The sequence below is a fragment of the Hylobates moloch genome, unplaced genomic scaffold, assembly GCF_009828535.3.
Source record: "Hylobates moloch isolate HMO894 unplaced genomic scaffold, HMol_V3 SCAFFOLD_19, whole genome shotgun sequence".
NCBI lineage: Eukaryota > Metazoa > Chordata > Mammalia > Primates > Hylobatidae > Hylobates > Hylobates moloch.
In genome coordinates, this window is record NW_026652294.1 from 34,932,880 (window position 1) to 34,956,449 (window position 23,570).

Consider the following 23,570-nt stretch of genomic DNA (forward strand, 5'->3'; position numbering starts at 1 on the left):
AGCGCCCCTCCCTCCCGGGCGAGGCGCGGTGCGTGCGAGGGAGGGGCGAGACCCGGGGAGGAAGGCCTTGAATGGCAGGCCCAGGAGTGTAGCTTCTGCGGGGCGGGGGCAGAGAGGCCGAGAGGTGGCTTAGCATAGAGTGAAGTGCTTGCTCGGTGAGCCGGCGACAGGAATGGCCTAGCGAGGGCCGAGGGAGTGGAGGGAACTCAGCAGGACAGTGAGATGACCTTCGCTGTGGCTGTTCCTGGGAACTCTGCCCCCACCTCTTCCCCTAACGCCTCCGCGTGTGAATCCTCTGGCACCACCACTTGCCCCATAGCCTTCCCCCAAACCTAACCTCCTGTGTCCCTGTCTCGAAGTGGAGCCAGGAGCCTGGGAGTCACCTGCTGCCTCCCTGTTTCCTGCTCCAACCAGTCCATCTCCAGGCCCTGCCATGCTGCCTCTTAACTATCCCTGGAATCGGCCCACTCCTCTCCACCCCACTTCCACTCCCTTAGCTCAGGCTACCACCGTCTTGCCCCTGATTGCTGCAGCAGCCTCCTCCCTGGCCTCCAGCCCCATCCAGTCTCACCTCCTACTAGCCTTTCTCTACCTGGCAGCCAGAGCAAGTTTTCAGGAACACAAGTCCACCGAGAGGCATTTTCTATGGCTCACCCTGAGAACAGGTCTAATCAAGCCCTGTATAACCTTACTCCCAACCACCTGCCTGTTTAATGCCTACTCGTCTTTCAGGGTTCAATTCAATCCTACTTCTGCCTGGAAACCTTCTCCATGACCTCCCCACTTCTAGCATGGGTTAGTGGCCCCACACAGGTACTTCCTTGTACCTGGCATCTGTTTACCTGCCTGTTCCTCATCAGGACTGGGAGCTCCTCAATGGCAAGCACTGTGCCTGATTCGTCCAGCACACAGCCTGTCACATGGCATAGGTGCTTAATGGATGTTTGTTGAATGAATAATTCCAGCAACTTCTGGGTGTGGCTTTTGACCTCATACTTCAGGATAGCAGCTAGAGCTCCAGCAATCACATACGCATTCCAGGCAGTGGAGTGGAGAAAAGGATGAAGAGGGCAGAGGGTCTGCACCAGCTCTCTTTTCAGGAAAGTTCGCAGAAGTTGCCACATGGCACTTTCACATACACCACTTGAGCTTACTTACGTGACCAGACCCAGCTGCAAGAGGAAGCTGGGAAATGCAACTTCCATTCTGGGCAGCCACATGCCCAACCAAGAACCAAGGACCGAATTGCTACAGGGAGAACAGATATCTGGAACAACTAGTGGACGCCACCATTGAGAGGGTGGATAGATTGAGGGGCAGAGCTCGACTGTATGCCAGGCGCTGTTTATAGGTCTTTCCTCAACCCTGCTAAAAGCTATTATTGTCCGGGTGCAGTAGCTCATGCCTGTAATCCCAGCACTTTGGAAGGCTGAGGTGGGGGCGTATCATTTGAGCCCAGGAGTTTGAGAACAGCCTGGTCCACATAGTGAAACTCTTGTCTCTATTAAAAAAAAAAAAGCTGTTATTATCCTTGACTCACAGAGGAGGCTTGGAGAGTTAAGCCACTTCCCCCAAGGACACACAGTGAACTGTGGCAGAGCTGCAGTTGAAACTTGTCTTTTCCTTGCACACCAGACAGGCTGGAAAGTCAGGAAAGGGTGTGTCCTAGGAGCTGCTGGAAGGAAATCCGTTGACAAGGAGGGCTTGGACAACAATGTCAGAAGCTGTCAGGCCAAGCAGGATATGGGGCCCAAGTGTCTGCTTAGACTTGGCAACCAGGACACTGCCAGTGACCTTGGCAAGGGCACCTAGGAGAAGTGGTTGGGGTGGAGGCCAATTGCAGAGGGAAGTGTGGACTGGTCTTTCTGGAAGGGTTGCAGTGAGGGGAGAGGGGGCAGAGCTGCTGGGGAACCTGGGCCAGGAGGAGGCAGGAGAAGGGGACAGATGTAGGGGTAGGAGAACGGAGGTGGCTTCTGCTGGGCAGCCTCTGGGCTGGGTGGTGAGGCAAATACAGAGGAGGGACCCTTTTCTGCTCACTCGGAAGGGAAGGGGGCAGGAAGTGCAAAAGCAGGTGTGTCTGGAGAAAGAAGAGGGGGGCAGAAGAGGAAGTTCCAGTCTTATAAAATCTAAGTGATGGATCTTGGTTGGGGAAGAGGGCAGAAGGCCAAGGCCCTGAGGGAGATGGCAGGGGCTGGCCTGTGTTGTCCATTCTGGTAGCCACTAGTTACATGTAACTATTTAAATTAATTAAAAGTAAATTGGGCAGTCATGGTGGCTCCCGTCTGTAATCCCAGCACTTTGGGAGGCTGAGGCAGGTGGATCACCTGAGGTCAGGAGTTTGAGACCAGCCTGGTCAACCAAGGTGGTGAAACCCCGTCTCTACTAAAAATAAAAAAATTAAAAAAAATTAGCCAGGCGTGGTGGCGGGCACCTGTAATGCCAGCTACTTGGGAGGCCGAGGCAGGAGAATTGCTTGAACTCAGGAGCTGGAGGCTGCAGTGAGCTGAGATCGTGTCACTGCACTCCAGCCTGGGCAACAGAGCAAAATTCCGTCTCAAAAAAAAATTGATTAATTAATTAAAGGTAAATAAAATACAAATTTCATTTCCCTGGCTGCGTATTTCCACCGAGGCCACCTGTGGCTTTTGGGTACCCTATTGGACAGCATAGATAGAGAATGTTTCCATCATTCCAGAAGGTTCTACGGGACGGCACTGGTCTAGATGGAGAATGGTGACTGGGTGGGGGACGCTGCCCAGAGATCCTACCTGGCTGTAAGTCCAGGCCTGAGGTCATGCCCACAGCAGGGCCCTCCACACAGCCTCAGTCAAGTCCCTCCTCCCCTCTTTGGGATTCCCCCAGATCTCCCTCCTGGCACAGGCAGCCCCTTCCTCCCCACTGTTTCATGAGGCCACTCCTGGGGTTCTCTACTTGTCCCACTGCCAGGCCTCTCACAGCTGTGGAGGGTTGGGAAGAGTGCCAGCGTTCAGGGATGTGCCAAGATGGCAACCCATGGACAGAGGTGAGCTGACCTCTCCACCCAGCGCTGACCCTGCTGGGCTCCGGGCGTATGAGTCGGCTCACTGGTCCCCACCGGCAGATCCAGAGGGATCTCAGAGATTGCCCGGCTCAGCCCCACATTTCACAGGCGAGCACACTGTTTCAGAGAGGTCTGGAAAGAAAGCACGGACGGCAGAGGTTTGTCCTCATTCCCTTTATTGTACTTCACCCCTCGCTTCCCCCAGACCTTCTGTTCAGACGGAGCCAGACAGGCCTTGGGAGCTGGGGCTGAGCCACAGGCAGGGAGCCCAGGATTTGGCTGGGGCTCCCACCCCAACCCGAGGTAGCTGAGTAAGGATTCATGGCTAGGAGGGCTGTCCTGGCCTGGCACCCTTGGAGAGAAGCCTTTCCCTATGGAGGTGACATGGCACAGACCATGTGTGTGTGCTTGGGGGTGTAGATGTGTGTAGATGGTTGTGTTTGCAGGGCCCAAGCTGTTCGCATACACACTGTGGAAGGATGCTGTGTGCACGTAGGTGGTGTGTACACTGGGTTGTGTGCCTGAGACACCGTGTGGCACGTGAGCACACAACACACACGCTGAAGGTGTTTGAGACCCTGTTCAGTGTCTGCACCTGCCAGGAAGTGCAGGCTCAGGGCTAAGTCTGACTCCCGCTCAGGAGCTTAGAGTCAGAAAGTTCGAGGACAGCACTTCTTAAACTTAGGTCCCAGAATGGCCTGGGGAGTTTGCCATCCATGCAGATCATATGGCCAGCCCTGGAGCTTTCGGTTCAGGAGGTCTGGGGTGGGCCCAGGAGCTCTCATTGTCGATAAGTTCCCCAGGGAAACCGAAGGCCAGGAAGAAACAGGGCTCAAGCAGGGCTGTCTAATAGAACTTTCTTCGATGGTGAAAATGCCCCGAGCTGTCCAGTATGGCAGCCACTAACCACATGTGTCTACTGAGCAGTTGAAATGTGGCTAGTTCAACTGAGGAATTGAATTTTGTGTTTCATTCCATTTTATTTTAGTTTAACTTAGTCACCTACGGTTACTGACTGCCACATTGGAGAGCACAGATCTAGAGAAATGGACGCAACGGGTTGGATAATGAGAGTCCAGAGAGAGAAGCACGAAGCTAGGGGACAGGTGTGTGGGAGGGTCCTGCCCAGCCCCAGCCCTTCCCCACCAGGAGCGGCTGAGGCTAGGGTAGGGCTCCCTCAGGGGGTGTGGAGTTGGAGCCAGAGCTCAGATTTGCACAGGTCTCTCCGAGTATGCACCCTGAGCGTCTGGCAAACTGCTCTCTGCCTGGCTGAGAGGATAGGAGACTTCCTGAGGAGGCCCCACTGCCCTGGCTGGGACCCACCAGGGCCCCAGGCTGAAGCCTCACGCTGCACCCAGTCAGGAGTCGGGGGCCGAGCATCAGGATGTCCTCATGTTCTCCTGCAGGCCCAAGGTGGAGCTGGTGGCTGCGAGGTCACGCTCATCCTGTGTATGTGGTGCAAGGGTTGGGGGATACAAGTCAGTGCTGGGGAAGCAGCTGCCCACGCCCCCCCCCCCCGCCCCCGCAACACAGACACACGCGCCGGAGGCCTTCGAAGGGCCTGGCTCAGGGGGTTCTCTTACCGCCCCTGGCCCCATGTCCTCAGCGTACTTGAACTTCTTCTGCTTGTAGTAGTGCCTCTTGGGCAGGATGTGAAGCAGTAGCAGGTCACAGAGAACTGTGGCCTGGGGTCAGGGAAGGGCACAGAGACAGCGTGGGAATCCGGGGGTGGGTACAGAGCCCTCCACATCCCACCTCAGTCCCTGGTGTTGTGGCCCTGGCTGGATCTGACCTCGCTGGAGGCCAGTTTCCTGGAGGGTGGATGAGGTCCTGCAGGACTCTCAGGGGACCAAGATGGTTCCACCCCAACTCTGTCCTGCCCCAGCTCTGGGCCTTGGTTTTCTTAGATCTACTGTAGGTGGTGGGGTGGGCAGCTGCTGGCTCAAAAATGATAGACAGTTAGAGTCAAGTTTTAGGGTGAGGGACGTCTTGCTGCTACTGAGTTGCAGAAGAGGAGGGGCCGACCCCAGCACAGTGAGCCGGTGACCCCAGCACTTACCACCCCAAAGATGCCAATTCCAGAGCCGATGGTGGTCATCGTGGGAATGATATCAAACTTCCCGGCCTGGTGACAGGACCCAGGGAAAGAAGGGCTAACCGTCGGGAGGGGCCCAGCTGGAAAAGGCCAGACCTGGGACAAGGGGACTTCCCCACTCTCGGCTGTGAACTGTCCCCGCCTCGGACTCCACATGGGGCACCAGCTGCTGGTCAGTAGACCTGGGTTTTGACCTTGGCTTTGCCTCCCTGGGCCCAAGGAGACTGTGGGGGAGGCATGGCCACAGGTTGCAAAGCCCTGCCCTGGACATGCCCCATGCCCCATCTGTTATTAGAAGGAAAACTGCTGAATGAACCCACCCAACTTCCGGTTGTCTGTAACTGTAGACACCCAAAGGTACTCACAGGAGCTGAGAATGTGTCTCAGCTGCCACCACCCTCACGCTGGACACTCACCTTGCCGTCCACCAGGATGTCAAAGCGAATCCCAAACACCTTGAAGAGGTGACGGTAGTTGGTCCCGTTCTCCACAAAGTGCCTGGCAAACCTTGGGGAAGGGATGAGGTGGCAGGAGGGTGATGGAGGGGACTGTCTTGGGTCTGGAGTTCTTAGTGCATCAGGGATGCAGGAGGTTTAATGGTCTCTGAATACAGCCCCATCCCCAACCCCGGAGAGGATCCCAGGCCTCATTCTAGGGAAGTTGTACTCAACTCTTGCCTCAACTCCTTTTTTTTTTTTTTTTTTTCTTGTGAGACGGAGTCTCGCTCTGTTGCCAGGCTGGAGTGCAGTGGCACGATCTCGGCTCACTGCAACCTCCGCCTCCCGGGTTCAAGTGATTCTCCTGCCTCAGCCTCCCGAGTAGCTGGGACTACAAGCATGTGCCATCATGCCCAGCTAATTTTTGTATTTTTAGTAGAGACGGGGTTTCACCATGTTGGCCAGGATGGTCTGGATCTCTTGACCTTGTGATCTGCCCGCCTCAGCCTCCCAAAGTGCTGGGATTACAGGCGTGAGCCACTGCGCCTGGCCCCAACTCCTTTTTGTTTGTTTGTAAGAGATGGGGTCTCAGCTGGGTGTGGTGGCTCACGCCTGTAATCCCAGCACTTTGGGAGGCTGAGGCAGACGGATCACGAGGTCAGGAGATCGAGACCATCCTGGCTAACACGGTGAAACCCCATCTCTACTAAAAATACAAAAAATTAGCCGGGCGTGGTGGCGGGCGCCTGTAGTCCCAGCTACACGGGAGGCTGAGGCAGGAGAATGGTGTGAACCTGGGAGGAGGAGGTTGCAGTGAGTCGAGATTGCGCCACTGCACTCCAGCCTGGGCGACAGAGCGAGACTTTGCCTCAAAAAAAAAAAAAAAAAAAGCAGTGAGTCGAGATTGCGCCACTGCACTCCAGCCTGGGCGACAGAGCGAGACTTTGCCTCAAAAAAAAAAAAAAAAAAAAAGAGATGGGGTCTCATCCTGTCACCCAGGCTGGAGTGCAGTAGTGTCATCACAGCTCACTGCAGCCTCAGATTCCTGGTCTCAAAGCAATCGCACCTCAGCCTCCCGAGACGCCTGATTACAGGTATGGGCTGCTGTGCTCAGCCACTGCCCCAGCTCCCAGTGTCAGCAATTGCCCCAGCTAGTCCTGGCTGGGTGGGCCTGAAGGGGTCTGAGACCCAGGGACAGGGGATTTCAGACTTCAATATCTTTCTTCCTGCTGGCTTCCTGCATGGCCACCCAGGCAGAATGAGAGCTGCCCAGGACCCTCTGCTCTCCTCTGGGGACACTTTCTCAGGCCTGAAGTGTTCTGGGAGTAGAAAAGCCCGCAGGACTACAAGGAAGAATGTGCTGCTGGGGGCCTGGCAGACACCTGAAGTTGAAGCCTGGGGAGAGATTTTTCTCTTCGTACAGTCCATGGAACTCGTAGATGGGTCTGCAGTGCCGTACGTGCCAGTCCAGGTCACAGTGCCAGTCGATGGTGATGCCAACCACTCCACCCTGCCAGGAACACAAGTAGTTAAGATCTGGGATTTCAGGATCAAAAACTCCTGTCTCAGCCAGGCGCAGTGGCTCACACCTGTAATCCCAGCACTTTGGGAGGCTGAGGCGGGTGGATCACCTGAGGCCAGGAGTTCAAGACCAGTCTGGACAACATGGTGAAAACCCGTCTCTACTAAAAATACAAAAATTAGCCAGGTGTGGTGACACACGCCTGTAATACCAACTACTTGGGAGGCTGAGGTAGGGGAATCACTTGAACCTGGGAGGTGGAGGTTGCAGTGAGCCAAGATGCATCACTGCACTCTAGCCTGGGCGACAGAGCCAGACTCTATCTCAAAAACAAAAACAAACAAACAAAAAACCCATCTCACAGTTGGTACTAGCACTCTCTCAAGAATAGAACATTTTGGAGCCAGGTGTGGTGGCTCGCGCCTGTAATCCCAGCATTTTGGGAGGCTGAGGCGGGCAGATCACTTGAGATCAGGAGTTCGAGACCAGCCTGACCAACATGATGAAACCCTGTCTCTACTAAAAATACAAAAATTAGCTGGGCATGGTGGCAGGCGCCTGTAATCCCAGCTACTTGGGAGGCTGAGGCAAGAGAATCATTTGAACCTGAGAGGCAGGGGTTGCAGTGAGCTGAGATCACGCCATTGCACTCCAGCCTGGGCAACAGAGCAAGACTCTGTCTCAAAAAATCAACAACAATAACAAAAAAAACTGAACATTTTTTATTTAAGAAAAGATACCGAGAAACTGTTTTGGGGTAGAGGTCCTGTCACCCTCACTGGCCTTCCCTCCCATTACCCTCCATACTCCAGCTCTCTGACCATTTCATATTTATTTATTTATTTTTGCCCTGCTCTTGTAGCCCAGATATGTCCTAGTTATTCCCTTCTGTTTCACTCGTGTGTTTTCTTTGAGAACATTTCTCACTTTATAATCATAAGTTTATTTAATGTGATTATGTATTAACCCATCTCCTCCAAGACCGTAAGCTCCAGGAGGACAAAGCTATCTGTTTCATTCATCATCAACTCCTGAGTTCCTGGCACAGGTCACGGTGTGGGAGGCAAGCAAACAATTACTGCATTAATTAAAGAAGGAATCTGTAAAGACCTGGACTGGGAAGAAAACGTTTGAGAAAGCGAAGCTCCTCTTGGCTGGGCGGGGCAAGTAATGGGACAGGTGGAGATAGGCTGAGCAACAGGAGAAGAGCTGGAAGAGGTGGTCGGAGAAGGGGGCAGGGAGCTGGGCAACTTGCCAGGAGCCTAGTTACTGAGAAGTTCCAAGTTGAAGATGGCAGGGAGATTTTTTTTTTTCTTTTTTGTGAGACGGAGTCTTGCTCTGTCACCCAGACTGGAGTGCAGTGGCATGATTTCGGCTCACTGCAACCTCTGCCTCCCACGTTCAAGCGATTCTCCAGCCTCAGCCTCCTGAGTAGCTGAGATTACAGGCGCCCGCCACCACGCCCAGCTAATTTTTTGTATTTTTAGAAGAGACGGGTTTTCGCCGTGTTAGCCAGGATGGTCTCGATCTCCTGACCTCGTGATCCGCCCGCCTCGGCCTCCCAAAGTGCTGGGATTGCAGGCGTGAGCCACCGCGCCCGGCCCCGATGACGGAGATTTTTAGGAACAGGGAGGTCTAACATTCAGCATGTGTGTTGCTCTGGCGTCAACCCCCTCCAGGGGTCAGGAAACTGAGGCCCATGGGCCTGATCATGGCCAGGTCCACTGTTCACATATTGTCTGTGGCTGCCCTCTCGCCCTTCCACAGCTGACTTGGGTAGTTGGCACGGAGCCCATATAGCCGGCAAAGCTGAAAATAGTTACTATCTGGCCCTTGAAAGAAAAAGTTTGCTGACCTCCCTTGTAGACAGACAAATGTGTCGTGGTGGGTTATTTTGGTAACATCACAAAAAAGGGATTGATTTCGTTCCTGAATAGGCAGCTGCAAGGGCAGGACTAATAAGGAACACGTGCTGCCAGGTGTATGGGCTTCCCACGTGCCAGGCAGTGGGGCACGCCAGGCATACTGTGTCAACTCACTTGACCCTCGGGACAACCCCACGAGACTGGCACCATTATTGCCCCCCCTTGGTGGGTCCAAAAACTCAGACGCACTGAAGTTAAGAGACTTGTCTGAGTTCATACTGCTTGTTTGGGGCAGAGCTGGGATTTGAACCCAGTCAGCTAGTTCTGTGCTCATAGGGACTGCTTCTCCAGAATCCCAGGTGACTGCGAGGATGCCAGGGCACAGGATTTCGCAGGGCCATAGGCTATAGGATTCAAGCTGCTTTTTTTTTTTTTTTTTTTTAGAGACGGAGTCACTCTGTCGCCCAGGCTAGACTAGTGCAGTGGTGCAGTCTCGACTCACTGCAACCTCCACCTCCTGGGTTCAAGCGATTATCCTGCATCAGCCTCCTGAGTAGCTGGGATTACAGGCACCCACCACCACACCCAGATAATTTTTGTATTTTTTTTTTCTTTTGGACAGAGTCTTGCTCTGTCCCCCAGGCTGGAGTGCAGTGGTGCGATCTCAGCCCACTGCAACCTCTGTCTCCCAGGTTCAAGCGATTCTCCTGTCTCAGCCTCCCAAGTAGCTGGGATTACAGGTGCATGCCACAACGCCTGGCTAATTTTTTTGTATTTTTAGTAGAGACAGGATTTCACCATACTGGTCAGCTGGTCTTGAACTCCTGACCTCAGGTGATCCGCCCACCTTGGCCTCCCAAAGTGCTGGGATTACAGGCGTGAGCCACTGCGCCCAGCTAGTTTTTGTTTTTGTTTTTCTTTTGAGATGGAGTCTTGCTCCATTGCCCAGGCTGGAGTGCAGTGGTGCAATCTTAGCTCACTGCAACCTCCGCCTCCCGGGTTCAAGTGATTCTCCTTCCTCAGCCTCCCTAGTAGCTGGGATTACAGGCGCACGTCACCCTGCCTGGCTAATTTTTGCATTTTTAGTAGAGAAGGAGATTTCACCATGTTGGCCAGACTGGTCTCGAACTCCTGGCGTCAAGTGATCCACCCGCCTCTGACTCCCAAAGTGCTGGGATTATAGGCATGACCCACCGCACCTGACCAAGCTGCTTTTATCTAGTTTTTTTTTTTTTTTAAAGCAGGACATCAACAAACATCCAGATGACAAGGTCTGCCCACATCCATTCATTCTGGGCACCTCCTTTGTGCCAGTTCCATGCCAGGACCTGCTGAAGACACGGATCCGACCCTCAGGGGGCCCCAGTATCAGGGGACAGACCCATACATATACTCAGCCCTCACCAAGGAGACTTGGGAAGATGAACTGGACCTAAAAAGCCTTTATCAGAATCATGCGGCCCAGCCCTCCCCACCTGCCTGGCACCATGCCTCATACCTTCTCAGCCAGGGTGCTGAAGTTCTGGCCTGACTCTTGCACCACGTAGCCAAGCTGGAAGACTGGGCACAGGGGGTGCAGGGTCTTGTGATAGAGGCAGGTCTTCATGTAGGCAGCATTCACCTCCTCCACCAGGTTGCGCCTATGGGGGTGGAAGGTGTTGACAGCAGCTGTGTGTCATCCGGGAGGGTGCCCACCACGCCCCAAAGCCTGGGGACCCCTCACAGGCTCCACAATGCCCCTTTGATGCCTTCCATGCCAGCAGGAATGGAGGGAGACAGAGACAGCTGAGAGCTGCCGGAGCAGCCCCAGCCAGCTGCCTGCATTTCTGCCTGAATTTCCCACGCACCTGTTGACCTTGAAGCGTGGAAAGCTGATGCTGTTCTTGATGAAAAGAGTGAAGTTCTCGGCCTCTCGGAGAAGGGCAGGGCTGGAGGACACCACACTCACTCACCGCCCCTCCCCAGGAGGCCCCCTGTGTGTCCCACACAGAGCTTGGCATAGCAGGGAGTGGGCCGAGCCTCCGGGACCCGCCTGCAGCCCTGGGCCGGTGGAGGGGTGGGTATGCTCTAACGTGGCCAGGACCCAGGGGAATCTTCAGCCTAGGTTGCGCGGATGGGGTGAGGGTGGGGTCAGAAAAAGGGGTAAAGATCCTTTCTAGACCCAGGCCCCCCTCTGTCTGGCCTGGGACCCTGTTCTTAGCTCCCTGGAAGGTCAGATTGTTACCGCGGGATGTCGTCATCCACCTCCACGGGGCACCAGCCAAAGATCTCACACGTCTTCACGGTGTCGTTGAAGGCCACACACTTGCCCGTGCGGATGCCTGGGGCCAGAGAGAAAACCCTGGGTGCCTGCACTAAACTGGGGTGTAGAGGAGGCCACCCCAGACCCCTTCTCCAGGAGCTCCCAGTGACGGGCCACTCAAGCAAAGGAGCCAAGGACAGAAACGTGGCTGGGTCCGGGACGGGCAGGCCAAGCCTGGGGGGAGGAGGGGACAGGGCAGGAGGGAGTCCCTCCCGGAGGCCGCCTCGGCGGGAGGGGTGTGGGGAGAGGCAGGTCAGCACCAAGCTGGGCCTGCAGGACGCCAGGGTCCACAGCCGGGGGACTGTGGAGGGACAGGAGGAGGCTGACCTTACCTTGGGCCTTCCTCTTGGCCTTCCCAGGGGTACAGCCGCTGTCATCCTTGCATATGCCCCCTTCTGGGTGCTGGGGGAGGCGAAAGCTGCTGGCCCCAGGCCCCTTGGGTGGGGTCCTGAGAAGAGCCCCTCCCGCCCCCAGGGCCCTAGGGAGAGCGTGGGGCAGAGTCTCAGACCTCTCTGGAGTGACGCCTGCTCACAGCCTCCTTTCCCCCGTTTCCCCCCACGCTGCTCTGCTGAGGCGCCCCCTGGGCTCATGCCCAGCCGCCCACTGCCAGTGTCAGCTGGGCGGTGGGGGTGGGCATGAAGTCTCGGCACCCTGCCTGGTACACCGTGTGCTGGGCGGGAAGGCTCAGCTCTGCAAGGGTTGACAGTTGCTGTGTGTGAATATGTGCCCCAATTTCCACCACTACGGCCCCTGCAGGAAGCCTCTCTGGCTTCCTCTCCAGTACCCCTGGAGACTTTCTCTGCACGTCATTTTCCCCTCTGAGTCCCAGAAGGGGGCTGGCGGGCAGAAGTCCTCACCTCTGCGCAGTAGCCTTGAGTCTGCTTCGGGGTCACAATGAAATTGGTCATGACCACGAAGGAGTTGTCCCCCTAGAAGTGAGGGGCAGGGGGAGGGTGGGGTGGGCTGGGAGCTGGGAGAAGAGCCCCAAGGGCCCCACCGCTGCTCCAGCAGAGGCCCCTAGAGCCCACAGGACGCGCAGCAGCCACCACACCCCGTGCCACCAACATGGGGTGATATCACCAGGCTGCTTCTGCCCGGCATTCACAGAGGTCCAGAGAGAAAGAGGAGCTGGGCTGGTCCCACAGGGACGTGGGACAGAGTCCCACCCAGCTCTGAGACAGGCCCTGTGAGGGGAAGGTGCAGCCCTGAGCCAGCTCACCTGGGCTGGGAAGACGTAGTCAGCCACGTCCCAGACCTGGGGGCCGAGGCCAGGGAGCTGGGTCACGGCCAGGCCCTTGAGTTTCACAGACACACTGCTGATGAGGCCGCTCGAGGTCTGGTAGCCCTTCTCGTAGAGAAACACCCACCTGTGCGGGTGGGGACAGAGGGGGAGTTGTGGTTCTGGCACCAGCTGGACCCGTCACACGCTTTCCCGCGCCCTCCCCAGATGTGCCCCTGAGCCACCATCTGCTCCTACAGCTCCCACCTTGGGCTAGAGGCAGGACAGCCTCCCCTGCCTCCCCCTGCTGGCCGGGGCCTGAAGTTCCACGGTGCTTTTCACTAGGAAAATGGTAATTCAGGACGGGCGTGTCATCCCACCATTTTGGGAGGCCAAGGCGGGTGGATCACCTGAGGTCAGGAATTTGAGACCAGCTTGGCCAACATGATGAAATCCTGTCTCTACTAAAAATACAAAAATTAGTTTGGCATGGTGGTGGGTGCCTGTAATCCCAGCTACCTGGGAGGCTGAGGCAGGAGAATCGCTTGAACCCAGGAGCCGGAGGTTGCAGTGAGCCAAGATCGCACTATTGCACACTCCAGCCTGGGCGAGAAGAGCAAAATTCTGTCTCAAAAAAAAAAAAGAAAGAAACTGCTGATTCAAATACTCTTTCCGATCCTTTTCCAAGAACAGAGTTTGCTGGGGCCTGGAGGCCAAGCCTCTCGGACCCCAATCCTTCCCAGGGTGCTCCTCCTTCCGGAGGTCCCAGCAGAGCACGAAAGCTGAGAATATGGTCTTCAATGTCTAACAGTCTGGGTCTAAATCCCAGCTCCACTACTTACTGTGGAAGCTGCGGTAAGCTAGTCAATCCCCCTGTGCCTCAGTTTCCTCATCTACAAAATGGGAATAACAACGGTAATTCTTTTTTTTTTTTTTTTTTGAGACGGAGTGTCGCTCTGTCGCCCAGGCTGGAGTGCAGTGGCGCAATCTCGGTTCATTGCAACCTCTTACTTTCTGGTTCAAGCGATTCTCCTGCCTCAGCCTCCTGACTAGCTGGGATTATAGGCACGTGCCACCGTACCCAGCTAATTTTTTGTATTTTTAGTAGAGATGGTGTTTTGCCATGTCGGCCAGGATGGTCTCGATCTCTTGACCTCGTTATCTGCCTGCCTTGGCCTCCCAAAGTGCTGGGATTACAGGCATGAGCCACCACGCCCGGCCAACAATGGTACTTCTTGTAATGATCAAGTGAGTGAGTAGTTCATACATGTAGAAACACTCAGAATGGGGATGGCACAGAATGAATGCAGTATAGACATTAGTTGTTATTATGATCCAGCCATGCTGGGACACCCTGGGAGACAGCAAGGAAAACAGAGCAGGGAGGTGGTCCTCTGAAGGGCTTGCAGAGTCCAGCCCCTCAGTCGAGGCACTGTGGGAGTGGCTCAGTCGGGAGGTCTTTCAGCTTTCTTGGGAAATTCTGGCCTTGCCTTCCCAGCATCGAGCAGTCTCGTTCCTTTGGATACTCCACTTTCAGTCTGGAAGGTTCCGTGGGGCTAAACTCCCTCCTAACTCCCCAGGAGTTGGGCAGATGACCAAGGCTTGCCAATCAATGTTCCATCCCCCTAGTAACAGTGACGGATCTAAGGACACGCACATGATCTGAGGAGTTTCAGCAATGAGGCCAGGACTTTTCTGGGAATTGCCAGGAAAGAAACATCCTGTCTACTGCGTGGCTAAGCAGGGCGGCTGCAAGATGAAAACTATGGTAGTCATCTTTGCCAGCTTCTGGAGAGAGCAATCCTGACAACGAAGCTCTCCTAGAGGAAAGCCAGGCCAGGAGATGGAGAGGGGCAGAATCCTGACAATGTTGTTTGAGCACCTGGATTCAGCCATACCTGAAGCATACTTGAAAAATCTACTTCTGGACTTTTCCGTTACATAAACCAATAAATGTCCTTCCTTTATTTAAGCCAGTTTGGATTTGGTTTCTGTTGCTTGCAAATGAAATAGTCCTGGATAACACTCTTCTCCAGGCTGCGGCCCCTTCCTCAAGGAAAGACTCTTTGTGGAGATTCAGGGTAACGTGTGTGTGTGTGTGTGTGTGTGTGTGTGTGTGTGTGTGTGTGTTGGGGTATGGGATGTGTGGCTGTATACCTGCAGGGCAAATCTGTGAGTGCACCTGTGGCCAGATGTGTCATCCCCCTCCACTCCTTACCCTACCCCGAGCTCACCTGTCCAAGGGGAGCTCAAAGCAATGGACTCCCTTCTCCTTCCCTCAGGGCTCAGATCTGGTAACAGAACTCTCCAGGCCTCTTAGTCCCAGAGTCACCTCTCTCCCTGCTGCAGGCCCCAGGGAGGCCACCCACCAATGTCCTCTTCTTTCTTCTCATGGCCCACCAACCTCTTCTCCAAGCCCCCTCTCACCTTGGCACTGGGGCCAAGCCACATGCTCCCGAAGCCTAAGCTTGGTCACTGCTGTCCCCTGCAGGTCCCAGATAGCAACAGGTGGAGGCATGACAAAGGCCTCTGATCCTCAGTGTCCTGAGTCTGTCACACTGCCTCCAGCCCCATCAGGGAGAGCGAGGGCATCGCCCATCCCCCCACTGCCCTCCTTGGGCCCTTCCTCCAGGAAGGCCTCTGGTTCTGTGTGCAAGCCAGAAGGAGCTGATGCAGAGGGGAGGAGGAGCCTTTCCATGTCCTGAGCCCCTCTGCAGGACAGGAACTGACCTCCGTCTCGGCACCTTCCGCCCCAACAGCTTAGCAACGTCTCTATCTTTGCCCAAGACCAACTTATAACACAGACAGGGAAGCTGAGGCCTGCAGGAGTGGCGGTCTCAAGTGTCCCCAAGCTTGAGGCACCCAGCCCAGGACTCAGCCCACCTCCACTGAGCAACACTGGCTTCCACGTGTCTCCCAGGAGGCGAGCACAGAGGAGAGACAGAACCACCTGGAGCCCACACGCCGGGGCTGATGCACTCAGCGTGCAGCTGTGTCTGCCCTTGGAGCTGCTGGTCCTGAGGGTCGAAGGGAAAGGTCGGTCAAATCTGGCATTCATGACCTCAACTCTGGTGATAATAGAATAACTATGGGCTGGGCGCGGTGGCTTGCGCCTGTAATCCCAGCACTTTGAGAGGCCGAGGCGGATGGATCACCTGAGGTCAGGAGTTCAAGACCAGCTTGGCCAACATGGTGAAACCCTGACTCTACTAAAAATACAAAAATTAGCCGGGCATGGTGGTGGCGGGCGCCTGTAATCCCAGCTACTTGGGAGGCTGAGGCAGAGACTTGCTTGAACCTCGGAGGCGGAGGTTGCAGTGAGCCAAGATTGCACTCTGCGCTCCAGCCTGGGCAACAGAGTGAGACTCCGTCTCAAAAAAACCAAAAAGTAATAATAGAATCACTATGGTGCCAGGCCCACTCCTCCAAAGCCATGCCTTGATCTGGCCTTGTTGTCACCACCCTGGGAAGACAACCAAGAGGGCCTGATGTCAGACACAGGCGTCTTCAGAAGCCTCTCCCCTTCCAGAAATAACCCTCACCATGCTTTCTACCTTGTCATCGGCAATCCCCCGTCCTGGGGCTCTCCAATGGCTTTCCCATGGAAAAGGCCACATGGTGGAGTGGCTGAGGGTCAGGTGCCAGCCCTGCTGCTCCCCAGCTGTGTGACTTCAGGCTAGAGACTACACCTCTCTGAGCTCTGGTTTTCTCAATGAAACAGAGGTGACGCCACCTACGTCAAAGGTGCTGCTTACTCATTAAGTGTTTAGTGAGGCCCTACTACAAACTCAGCCTGGGCCCCAGGAGACGGAAGCGTCTAGGTAAGTGTTTGGGGGAAGCTTCTATGAGTTCTTTTTTTTTTTTTTTGAGATGGAGTCTCAGTCTGTCCCCCAGGCTGGAGTGCAGTGGCGCGATCTCAGCTCACTGCAACCTCCACCTTCCAGATTCAAGCGATTCTCCCGCGTCAGCCTCCCGAGTAGCTGGAACTACAGGTGCACCCCACCACGCCCGGCTAATTCTTTGTATTTTTAGTAGAGACGGGGTTTCGCCATGTTGGTCAGGCTGGTCTGGAACTCCTGACCTCGTGATTCCCCCCGCCAGCCTCCCAAAGTGCTGGGATTACAGGCGTGAGCCACCGCGCCAGGCCTCTATGAGTCCCTCTTAAGGAAATTAGCACAGTGCCTGGCACTCAGTGGGCACATACAACGAAAACCTCCCATTTTCACTGTTCTCTGTTCCTCCTTCACAAATTCCTCTTTCAATGTCGATCCGCCCCCATTCCCTGAGTGAGCTGCCTCAGACATGCTGTGTCCCCAGAATTCTATCTCCAGACTGCACTCGCCCCTGAGATTCAATTCCACACATTCAGTCATTCAACAAACATGAGCCGGGTGTGGTGGCTCAGGCCTGTCATTCTAGCACTTTGGGAGGCTGAGCGGGGAGGCTCACCTGAGGCCAAGAGTTAGAGACCAGCCTGGGCAACATAGTAACACCCTGTCTCTACTAAAAAACAGAAACAAACACGTATTTATCCAGCCCCTATTCATGTGCCAAACACTATTGAACAAAACAAACACAAAAGTGAACAAAACAAACAAAAATCTCGCACCCAAGGGTCTTATACAGATGCTCCTCGAATTACGATGGGGCTATAACCTGATAAGCCCATCCTGAGTCAAAAAGGCTCTTAATACCCCCGATAAGCCCACCATAAGGTCAAAAAATCCTAAGTCAAACCACGCTAAGTCCAGATGATTCTCAACTTACAATGTGGTGATGTCCTGATAAATTCTTTTATTTTTGTTTGAGACAGAGTCTCACTCTATCTCCCAGACTGGAGTGCAATGACGTGATCTAGGCTCACTGCAACCTCTGCCTCCTGGGTTCAAGCGATTTTCCTGCCTCAGCCTCCTGAGGAGCTGGGATTACAGGCGCACACCAACACCCCTGGCTAATTTTTGTATTTTTTGTAGAGACGGGGCTTCATCATGTTGGCCAGGCTGGTCTTGAACTCTTGACCTGACCTCAGGTGATCCACCCACCTCTGCCTCCCAAAGTGCTGGGATTACAGGCGTGAGCCACTGTGCCCGGCCTACGAAATCTATTTCGTGCCAAGCACTAACCACTATACAGACAGAAATTCAGCTGGATCAACCTGAACTCTTCGTCTCCCTTTAGAATTTGTTCCCCTGTGTCCTCGTCATGGAGAATGGTGCTGTCCTCACCCTATCACCCAGGCTCAACACCTGGGCAGCATCCTCACAGTCACCGTCCCCATCATGCCCACATTCATTGGGTCCCCCAGTCCTTCTGGTCCTCCCTCGGCTTTCATCTAAGGACCCAGAAGGGCTGGTTGTGGGAAAGCTGAGACACTGGAGGAGCTGGTACAGGTGCGGGGGCAGCTCTGGCATGGGTTGGGAGGACAAGCCAGGTGGCTGGTGGGACACAGGGTGTGGCCATGGGCCACAGGCAGGAGTTGAACAGATGGGGCGTGTGTGCTGTCGGGGAGCAGCAGCCTTGGGGAGGGGCATGAGCAGACTCCAGGCCTGGGAGGGAATGTGCTCAGAACTGGGGCCCACCCTGAGGCCCCCACGCAACCCACAGACAAGTCGAGGGGCATCTGGGTTAAGTTCCTTGAGTGCAGGATCTTGGTTTGTTTTGTTCACTTCTGTATTTTTAGTGTCTAGAACAGTGCTTGGCACATAATAGGAACTCGATAAACACCGTGTGTTGAATGACTAACTGAATGTGGAATTGAATCTCAGGCCAACGATCTGTGTTTTTAATTATTTTATTTTTATTGTTATTTATTTATTTTCGAGACAGGGTGTCACTCTGTCCTCCAGGCTGGAGTGCACTGGTGCAGTCGTGGCTCACTGCAGCCTCAACTTTTCAGGCTCAGGTGATCCTCCCACCTCAGCCTCCTGAGTAGCTGGGACTGACTACAGGCACGCACCACCACACTCAGCTAATTTTTTTTTTTTTTTTTTTTAGATACAGGGCCTCACTGTGTTGGCCAGGCTGGTCTTGGACCCCTGAGCTCAAGTGATCCTCTCACTTTGGCCTCCCAAAGTGCTGGGTTTACAGGCGTGCACCATGGCACCCGGTCTGTTTTTCATTTTTTTTTTTTTGAATACGTCACCAACCTCTAAAAACCAAGCGGTTTCTTTCATGCATAAATCTCACTTCCCACTTCTCTTGAGACGTCAGAAGCTCTGGCTGTGCTAGGTGTTACGTGCTGCGGCAACAACGGGCAGAAGCTGAGCAGGGGCCGCCCCAGGCGTGAGGCCTGCCGGGGTGACGCCCTCTGTCACCCGTGCTCACTGCCTCTGCCTTGGGTCCAGCCCCATCCCCCCTTCCCATCCCTACGGCCTCTTCACAGCTGTCCTGCCTCTGGCCCCCACACCCACCCCTGCCTGCCCCAGGCCCTCCCCTGCTAGACATCCTTCCTTGGCTCCCTTCTGCCTGCAGAAGAAATCCGGGCGCCTCAGCCCGGTGTTCAAAGGCTTTCGCCATCGCCCCTGCTCTCCCTTTCACATCCTCTCCCTTGGGCTCCTTTTATGGCCCCTTCAGCCTAGTCCCAGTGACACCTTCTCTATTCCTCTCCCGCCCCAAGACCTTGGTTCACACTCTGTTTCCCGACAGGAGAGCCTGGAAGGGGTGGGCACGCAACCAGGCTCCTCCAATCAGGGCATTCCATTTCCTTGACCACAATGATTGATTGGTTCTGGGGTGGGCACGGGACCCGACCCCGGCCAATAAGGGTTGAGCCTGAGACTTTTGCTGGAGCTCTGGAGAAGGAGCCGCTCTTGTGCCTCGGGAGTGGCTAAGCTGGTAAGATGTCAGCTTGGAGCTGCTGGTGGTCACGTCACCACCATGACGACAAAGAACCTGCCTGAGAATGAAGCCCCCACAGAGGAAAGAAGAGCCAGGAAAGGGAGACAGGTCCTGGACAGCTTCTTTTGAGAATCAAGACTGGACCCGTGGGAATTCCTCATCCCCTCTCCCCTCTAAACCTTACTCCTCCCGTGTCTTCATCCCGGAGGATCCAGCCGGGTCTGAAGCCCACACTGATTTTTCAGTTACATAAACCACCGGATACCCCCACCCTTCCTTTTATTTATGTATTCATTTATTTGTTTGTTTATTTTTTTGAGATGGAGTCTCACTCTGTTGCCCAGGCTGGAGTCCAGTGGTGCAATCTCGGCTCACTGCCATCTCCACCCCCCGGGTTCAATCGATTCTCTTGCCTCAGCCTCCTGAGTAGCTGGGATTACAGGCGTGTGCCACCACGCCCAGCTAATTTTTGTATTTTTAGCAGAGACAGGTTTTCCCCATGTTGGCCAGGCTGGTCTCGAACTCCTGACCTTAAGTGATCCACCTGCCTTGGCCTCCGAGAGTGCTGAGATTACAGGCGTGAGCCAACGCACCCGGCCCACCCTTCCTTTTAAATCTGTTTGATTGGGCTTTTGGCACAGGAACCAAAGGAGTCTGGCTAATTCACCCTCAGTTCCTCCCTCTCCCTCTCTCCATTCCATGTCCCACCTCTGTTCCCCGGCACAGCACCAGGCATGGAGAAGATGCTGCAGAAACGGTCCCTGGATGTGTTTCTCCCCACAATAATTTCTATCCATCCTTCTCCCTGATTGGTGCACTCTGATCTCCACTTGGAGATCTCAGAACATGTGATTTCAAGAGGTCTGTGTGGAGGCACAGGGGATGAGTGAGGACTTAGTTGAGAAGAGACCCAGAGGGACTGGAGAGAAAGCTGACAGCAGACCAGCCCAGCCCACAGCCCCCAGGCCTTTGCTTATGGCTGGTTCCATCAGTGTGTCACCTCCTCCAGGAAGGCCTCCCTGGCTCCTCCAAACTGGATTACAGGATCACCACCACCCCGGCTAATTTTTTCTATTTTATACAGACGGGTTTTCACCATGTTGGCCAGGCTGACGATCCTCCCACCTCGGCCTCCCAAAGGTGCTGGGATTACAGGCGTGAGCTACTGCTTTCAGCCTTAACTGAGACCATCTTAACTGGATCTGAAAGAGGGTCAGCTCAGCTCAGCCTCCTGGTCTCAGGCCCACTCGCTGCCTGCACTTGCCTGGGATGTCCTGGAGGAGCATGACTAGCAGAGACCACAGCCTCAGTTTCCCTCCTCAGAGTCTGTGTTCTTGGCATCTCAGCCTCTCTGCTCAGCCTCAGTAACTCTGTCCATTTCTGAGTCTCGGGACCTCCCTTCCTTCGTCTGAGTTGTGCTCCGGCGTTTGTTCCTCTGTCCAGGTCTGTCTCTGTGTCCACCCATCCCCCACCCAGGCTTTGCCCTGTGTCTGGGACACAGGGGCCGCCTGGCTCTTCTCTCATGTTCCTTTCCACCCCCTGGCAGTGCCCACAGGATCAGACATGAAAGCAAAGCCCTCCTCAGGAAACAGCAAAGTGCTAAGCTGAGTGCACTTTAGGGGGGGTCCCCTGCAACCCGTGCCCTACGGGCCGGTTAGGAAGCTGAGCCCGGAGATGCCAAGACCAAGTCCAGGCTGGGTCAGGGGTTGGGTTTGCGGCTGTGGGTTCCTGGCTGAGAGGTCAGTGCAGTACTGAGCAGTGGCCAGACGAGGGCGCAAGAGACAGCAGGCGCCACCGCCTGAGCAGGCGCTGGAAGCCTGGGCCTGCAGCCCTCGGGTTGCTGGTGATGAGGGAACCTGCCTTCCACCCTCTGCTGTGTGACGTGGGCAGGCCAGTGCCCCCTCTCTGAGGAAGTGTCCTTTCCAGAATATCAAGGCTGACTTTGGAGCCATGCAGGTGGGTTCAAATCCTGGTTAATATCTTACTAAGCTGTGAGGTCCTGGCTAATCCCTGTGGCCCTGAGCCCCACAGACACCTAGAAGGGCCACATCCATTTGGAAACTGATTAGACAGTCTTGGGAGGGAAGACGGGCAGGAGGGCGGTAGTGAGGTCCCCGTCACTGGAGGTATAGGTTCCCGGCTGGGCAGCAGCTTGGGGCATAGGCTACGGCTGGGAATGGGTGGGTCCCTCCAACGCTGACAGCCTGTGACCCACACGCAGGAGGGACCTGGTGCCCCTCAAACCTGCAGATCTGAAAGCAGAACTAGGGAGCCGCAGGGGCAGGACAGCCTTCTCCCAGCCTCTTCCAGCAAGGGTAGGCTGGGCCCGAGCAGACAGCCTCTCCCAGGGAGGGTTAGGAGTGATGCTAATGGTGGACTTCTGGCCCGTGCTGTGCCTGGCATCCCACCATCAGTGCCCAGTAGGAAGGACCCACAGCCCCCTGTGATGGTGAGGAAGGAGAAGGCACAGCAGAGGCCTGGGGGTCAGGAGGGCTCAGCTCCAACCCTGGGTTTGCTGCTGACTTGCTGTGGACCTGGAAACCCCACTGACCCTCTCTGGGCCTCAGTTTCCCTCACAAGCTCAAACAACATCACAGATGTCAAATTAGTTTCTGAACAAGAGAGAGGAGAGGCCAAGGCTGGGGCCTGGCCCTGGGTCCACCTGGCCAGCTTTGAGGTTTTGGGGACTGGTGGGACAGAAGGAGGGCTCTTTTGGATGCCAGAAGTTTCCAGGGGACTAGGACTTCGTGGTCTTTGTTTGGGCCCTGGGTCAGCCTGTCCTGGACTCCATTTAGCAGTTCTGGTTTGGAACCACGGTAAAAATGGGGAGGGCAGAGCTCTCAGAATTACACGGCAAAGGCAGGCAGGGGCTACTGGGCACCCCCAGGACCCCAGCAGGGGCTGAGCCCCCTCCAGTGGCCCCGGGGCCTCCAGGAGCCCTCTGCAGAGTCACTGTGAGTAGACAAGATGCATCACACACAGGGGACACACATCAGCCACCCAGACACTCGGCCACAGGGCAGACATGGGCACAGCCATATGTACACACGAGGGTGCCCACATGTGGGCACCCAGCCCCAGGGACACACGCCCAGACACATATAGGCACAGAGCTCCGTATGCACACTCACAAGTGTGCCAGCCTCTGCCAGGCCTGTCTTGGCTCCCGAGACAACCAGACCGCAGGAGCATCCCACGCTGCCTCTGATTCTGCACTCCCGGCCCGGCGGGCCAGGTCCAGAGATGCCCAGAAAGGAACTATATCATCCCTGAAACCAGAACCGATCTCCGTCCTCTGCCTGACATGCTGGCACTAAGGCACCAGGTCTTCAGTATGTGAGGGTTTCTCTGCTCCAGGGGCCTCAAACGTCCCTGGATGTCCCTCGCTTAGGCAAGGAAGGTGGCAGCAGAGTCGGCCTCTCTCTAACCTGTCATATGGGGTGACGGGTATGGGATATGGCCTCTGTGTGTCCGTGGCAGCCTGGTTTGGCAGGCGGTCAGAGGTCGAGGACTCAGTGGCTGTGGTTGGTGGGGCCCTGGCCCTGAACACCACTAACCACGCAAAGGAGCCATAACACTGAGCCGGCTCCTCAGAACCCAGAGACTCTGCCTCCTGTTCACTGAAGGCCCCGGGGCAGGCCTTCCCCTCCGGCCTCGTCCCTGTCCGCGTCTCAACGGTGCGTGGGAAGATTTTCTATTCTCGCACAGTGGCTTGCCAGGAAGGCCTTCTCCTGGATGGAGAGGAAGAGGGGCTCGCTGGTGTCACGCAAGGGATCTCAGAGTCTGGAGGAAAGGCTCGGGGTAGGGGCTGGTGCAGGCAGCGGGAGGGGCCCGGACTCACCCGATGACGTAGACCAGGACCACCAGCTGGATCAGTCGGAAGATAACGCCCACCTTCTTGTTGCGCACCAGCACCATGCGGGGGGTGTCATACTCGAAGAGGAAGGCGGCCAGCTCCTCCTGGAACCGCCGTGCCATGGTGGGCCGGCTGGGGCTCAGAACCGAGCCCCCTGCACGGCCTCTGCCCTCAGGGTGGGCCGGGTGCCACCACCCACGTCGATGGTAGAGCTTCTGGGGGCTTCCTGGCCCCTTAGGAAGAGCAGGGCAGCGCAGGTGGGGCCGGAGGACCGGAGCAGAGGTCAGCTGGAGGCACTTGGGTTGGAGAGAGAATCCCTGGGTGGTCAGAGCAGCTCTTGGCCCCTGGAAGGCAACAGACTGCAGGCCAGCCTCGCCCGTGGACAAATAAATTCCCA

The 23,570-nt window shown here is 55.5% G+C and overlaps 1 protein-coding gene across 1 annotated transcript; it reads right to left on the minus strand.

The window, feature by feature from the left end:
* Positions 1–3,199: 3,199 nt before the first annotated feature.
* P2RX1 (purinergic receptor P2X 1) lies at positions 3,200–23,534 on the minus strand. Its single transcript, XM_032138210.2, has 12 exons — positions 23,159–23,534; positions 12,481–12,628; positions 12,119–12,190; positions 11,594–11,663; positions 11,184–11,280; positions 10,807–10,887; positions 10,458–10,599; positions 6,955–7,082; positions 5,552–5,642; positions 5,100–5,165; positions 4,624–4,725; positions 3,200–4,485 (listed from the first exon to the last, which is right to left on the minus strand). Exons 1-12 carry the CDS (start codon positions 23,293–23,295, stop codon positions 4,420–4,422), a joined length of 1,200 nt encoding a protein of 399 aa, XP_031994101.1. The 5' UTR covers positions 23,296–23,534; the 3' UTR covers positions 3,200–4,419.
* Positions 23,535–23,570: the final 36 nt, after the last annotated feature.

Bases quoted from the DNA above. Each gene is read 5' to 3' on its own strand.
- P2RX1 (XM_032138210.2), bottom strand. From the start codon at position 23,295: ATGGCACGGCGGTTCCAGGAGGAGCTGGCCGCCTTCCTCTTCGAGTAT. The intron at 12,629-23,158 runs GTGAGTCCGGGC...CCACCCGCACAG, and splicing joins GTCCTGGTCTACGTCATCGG to GTGGGTGTTTCTCTACGAGA. The intron at 5,166-5,551 runs GTGAGTGTCCAG...TCCTGTCACCAG, and splicing joins ACATCCTGGTGGACGGCAAG to GCCGGGAAGTTTGATATCAT.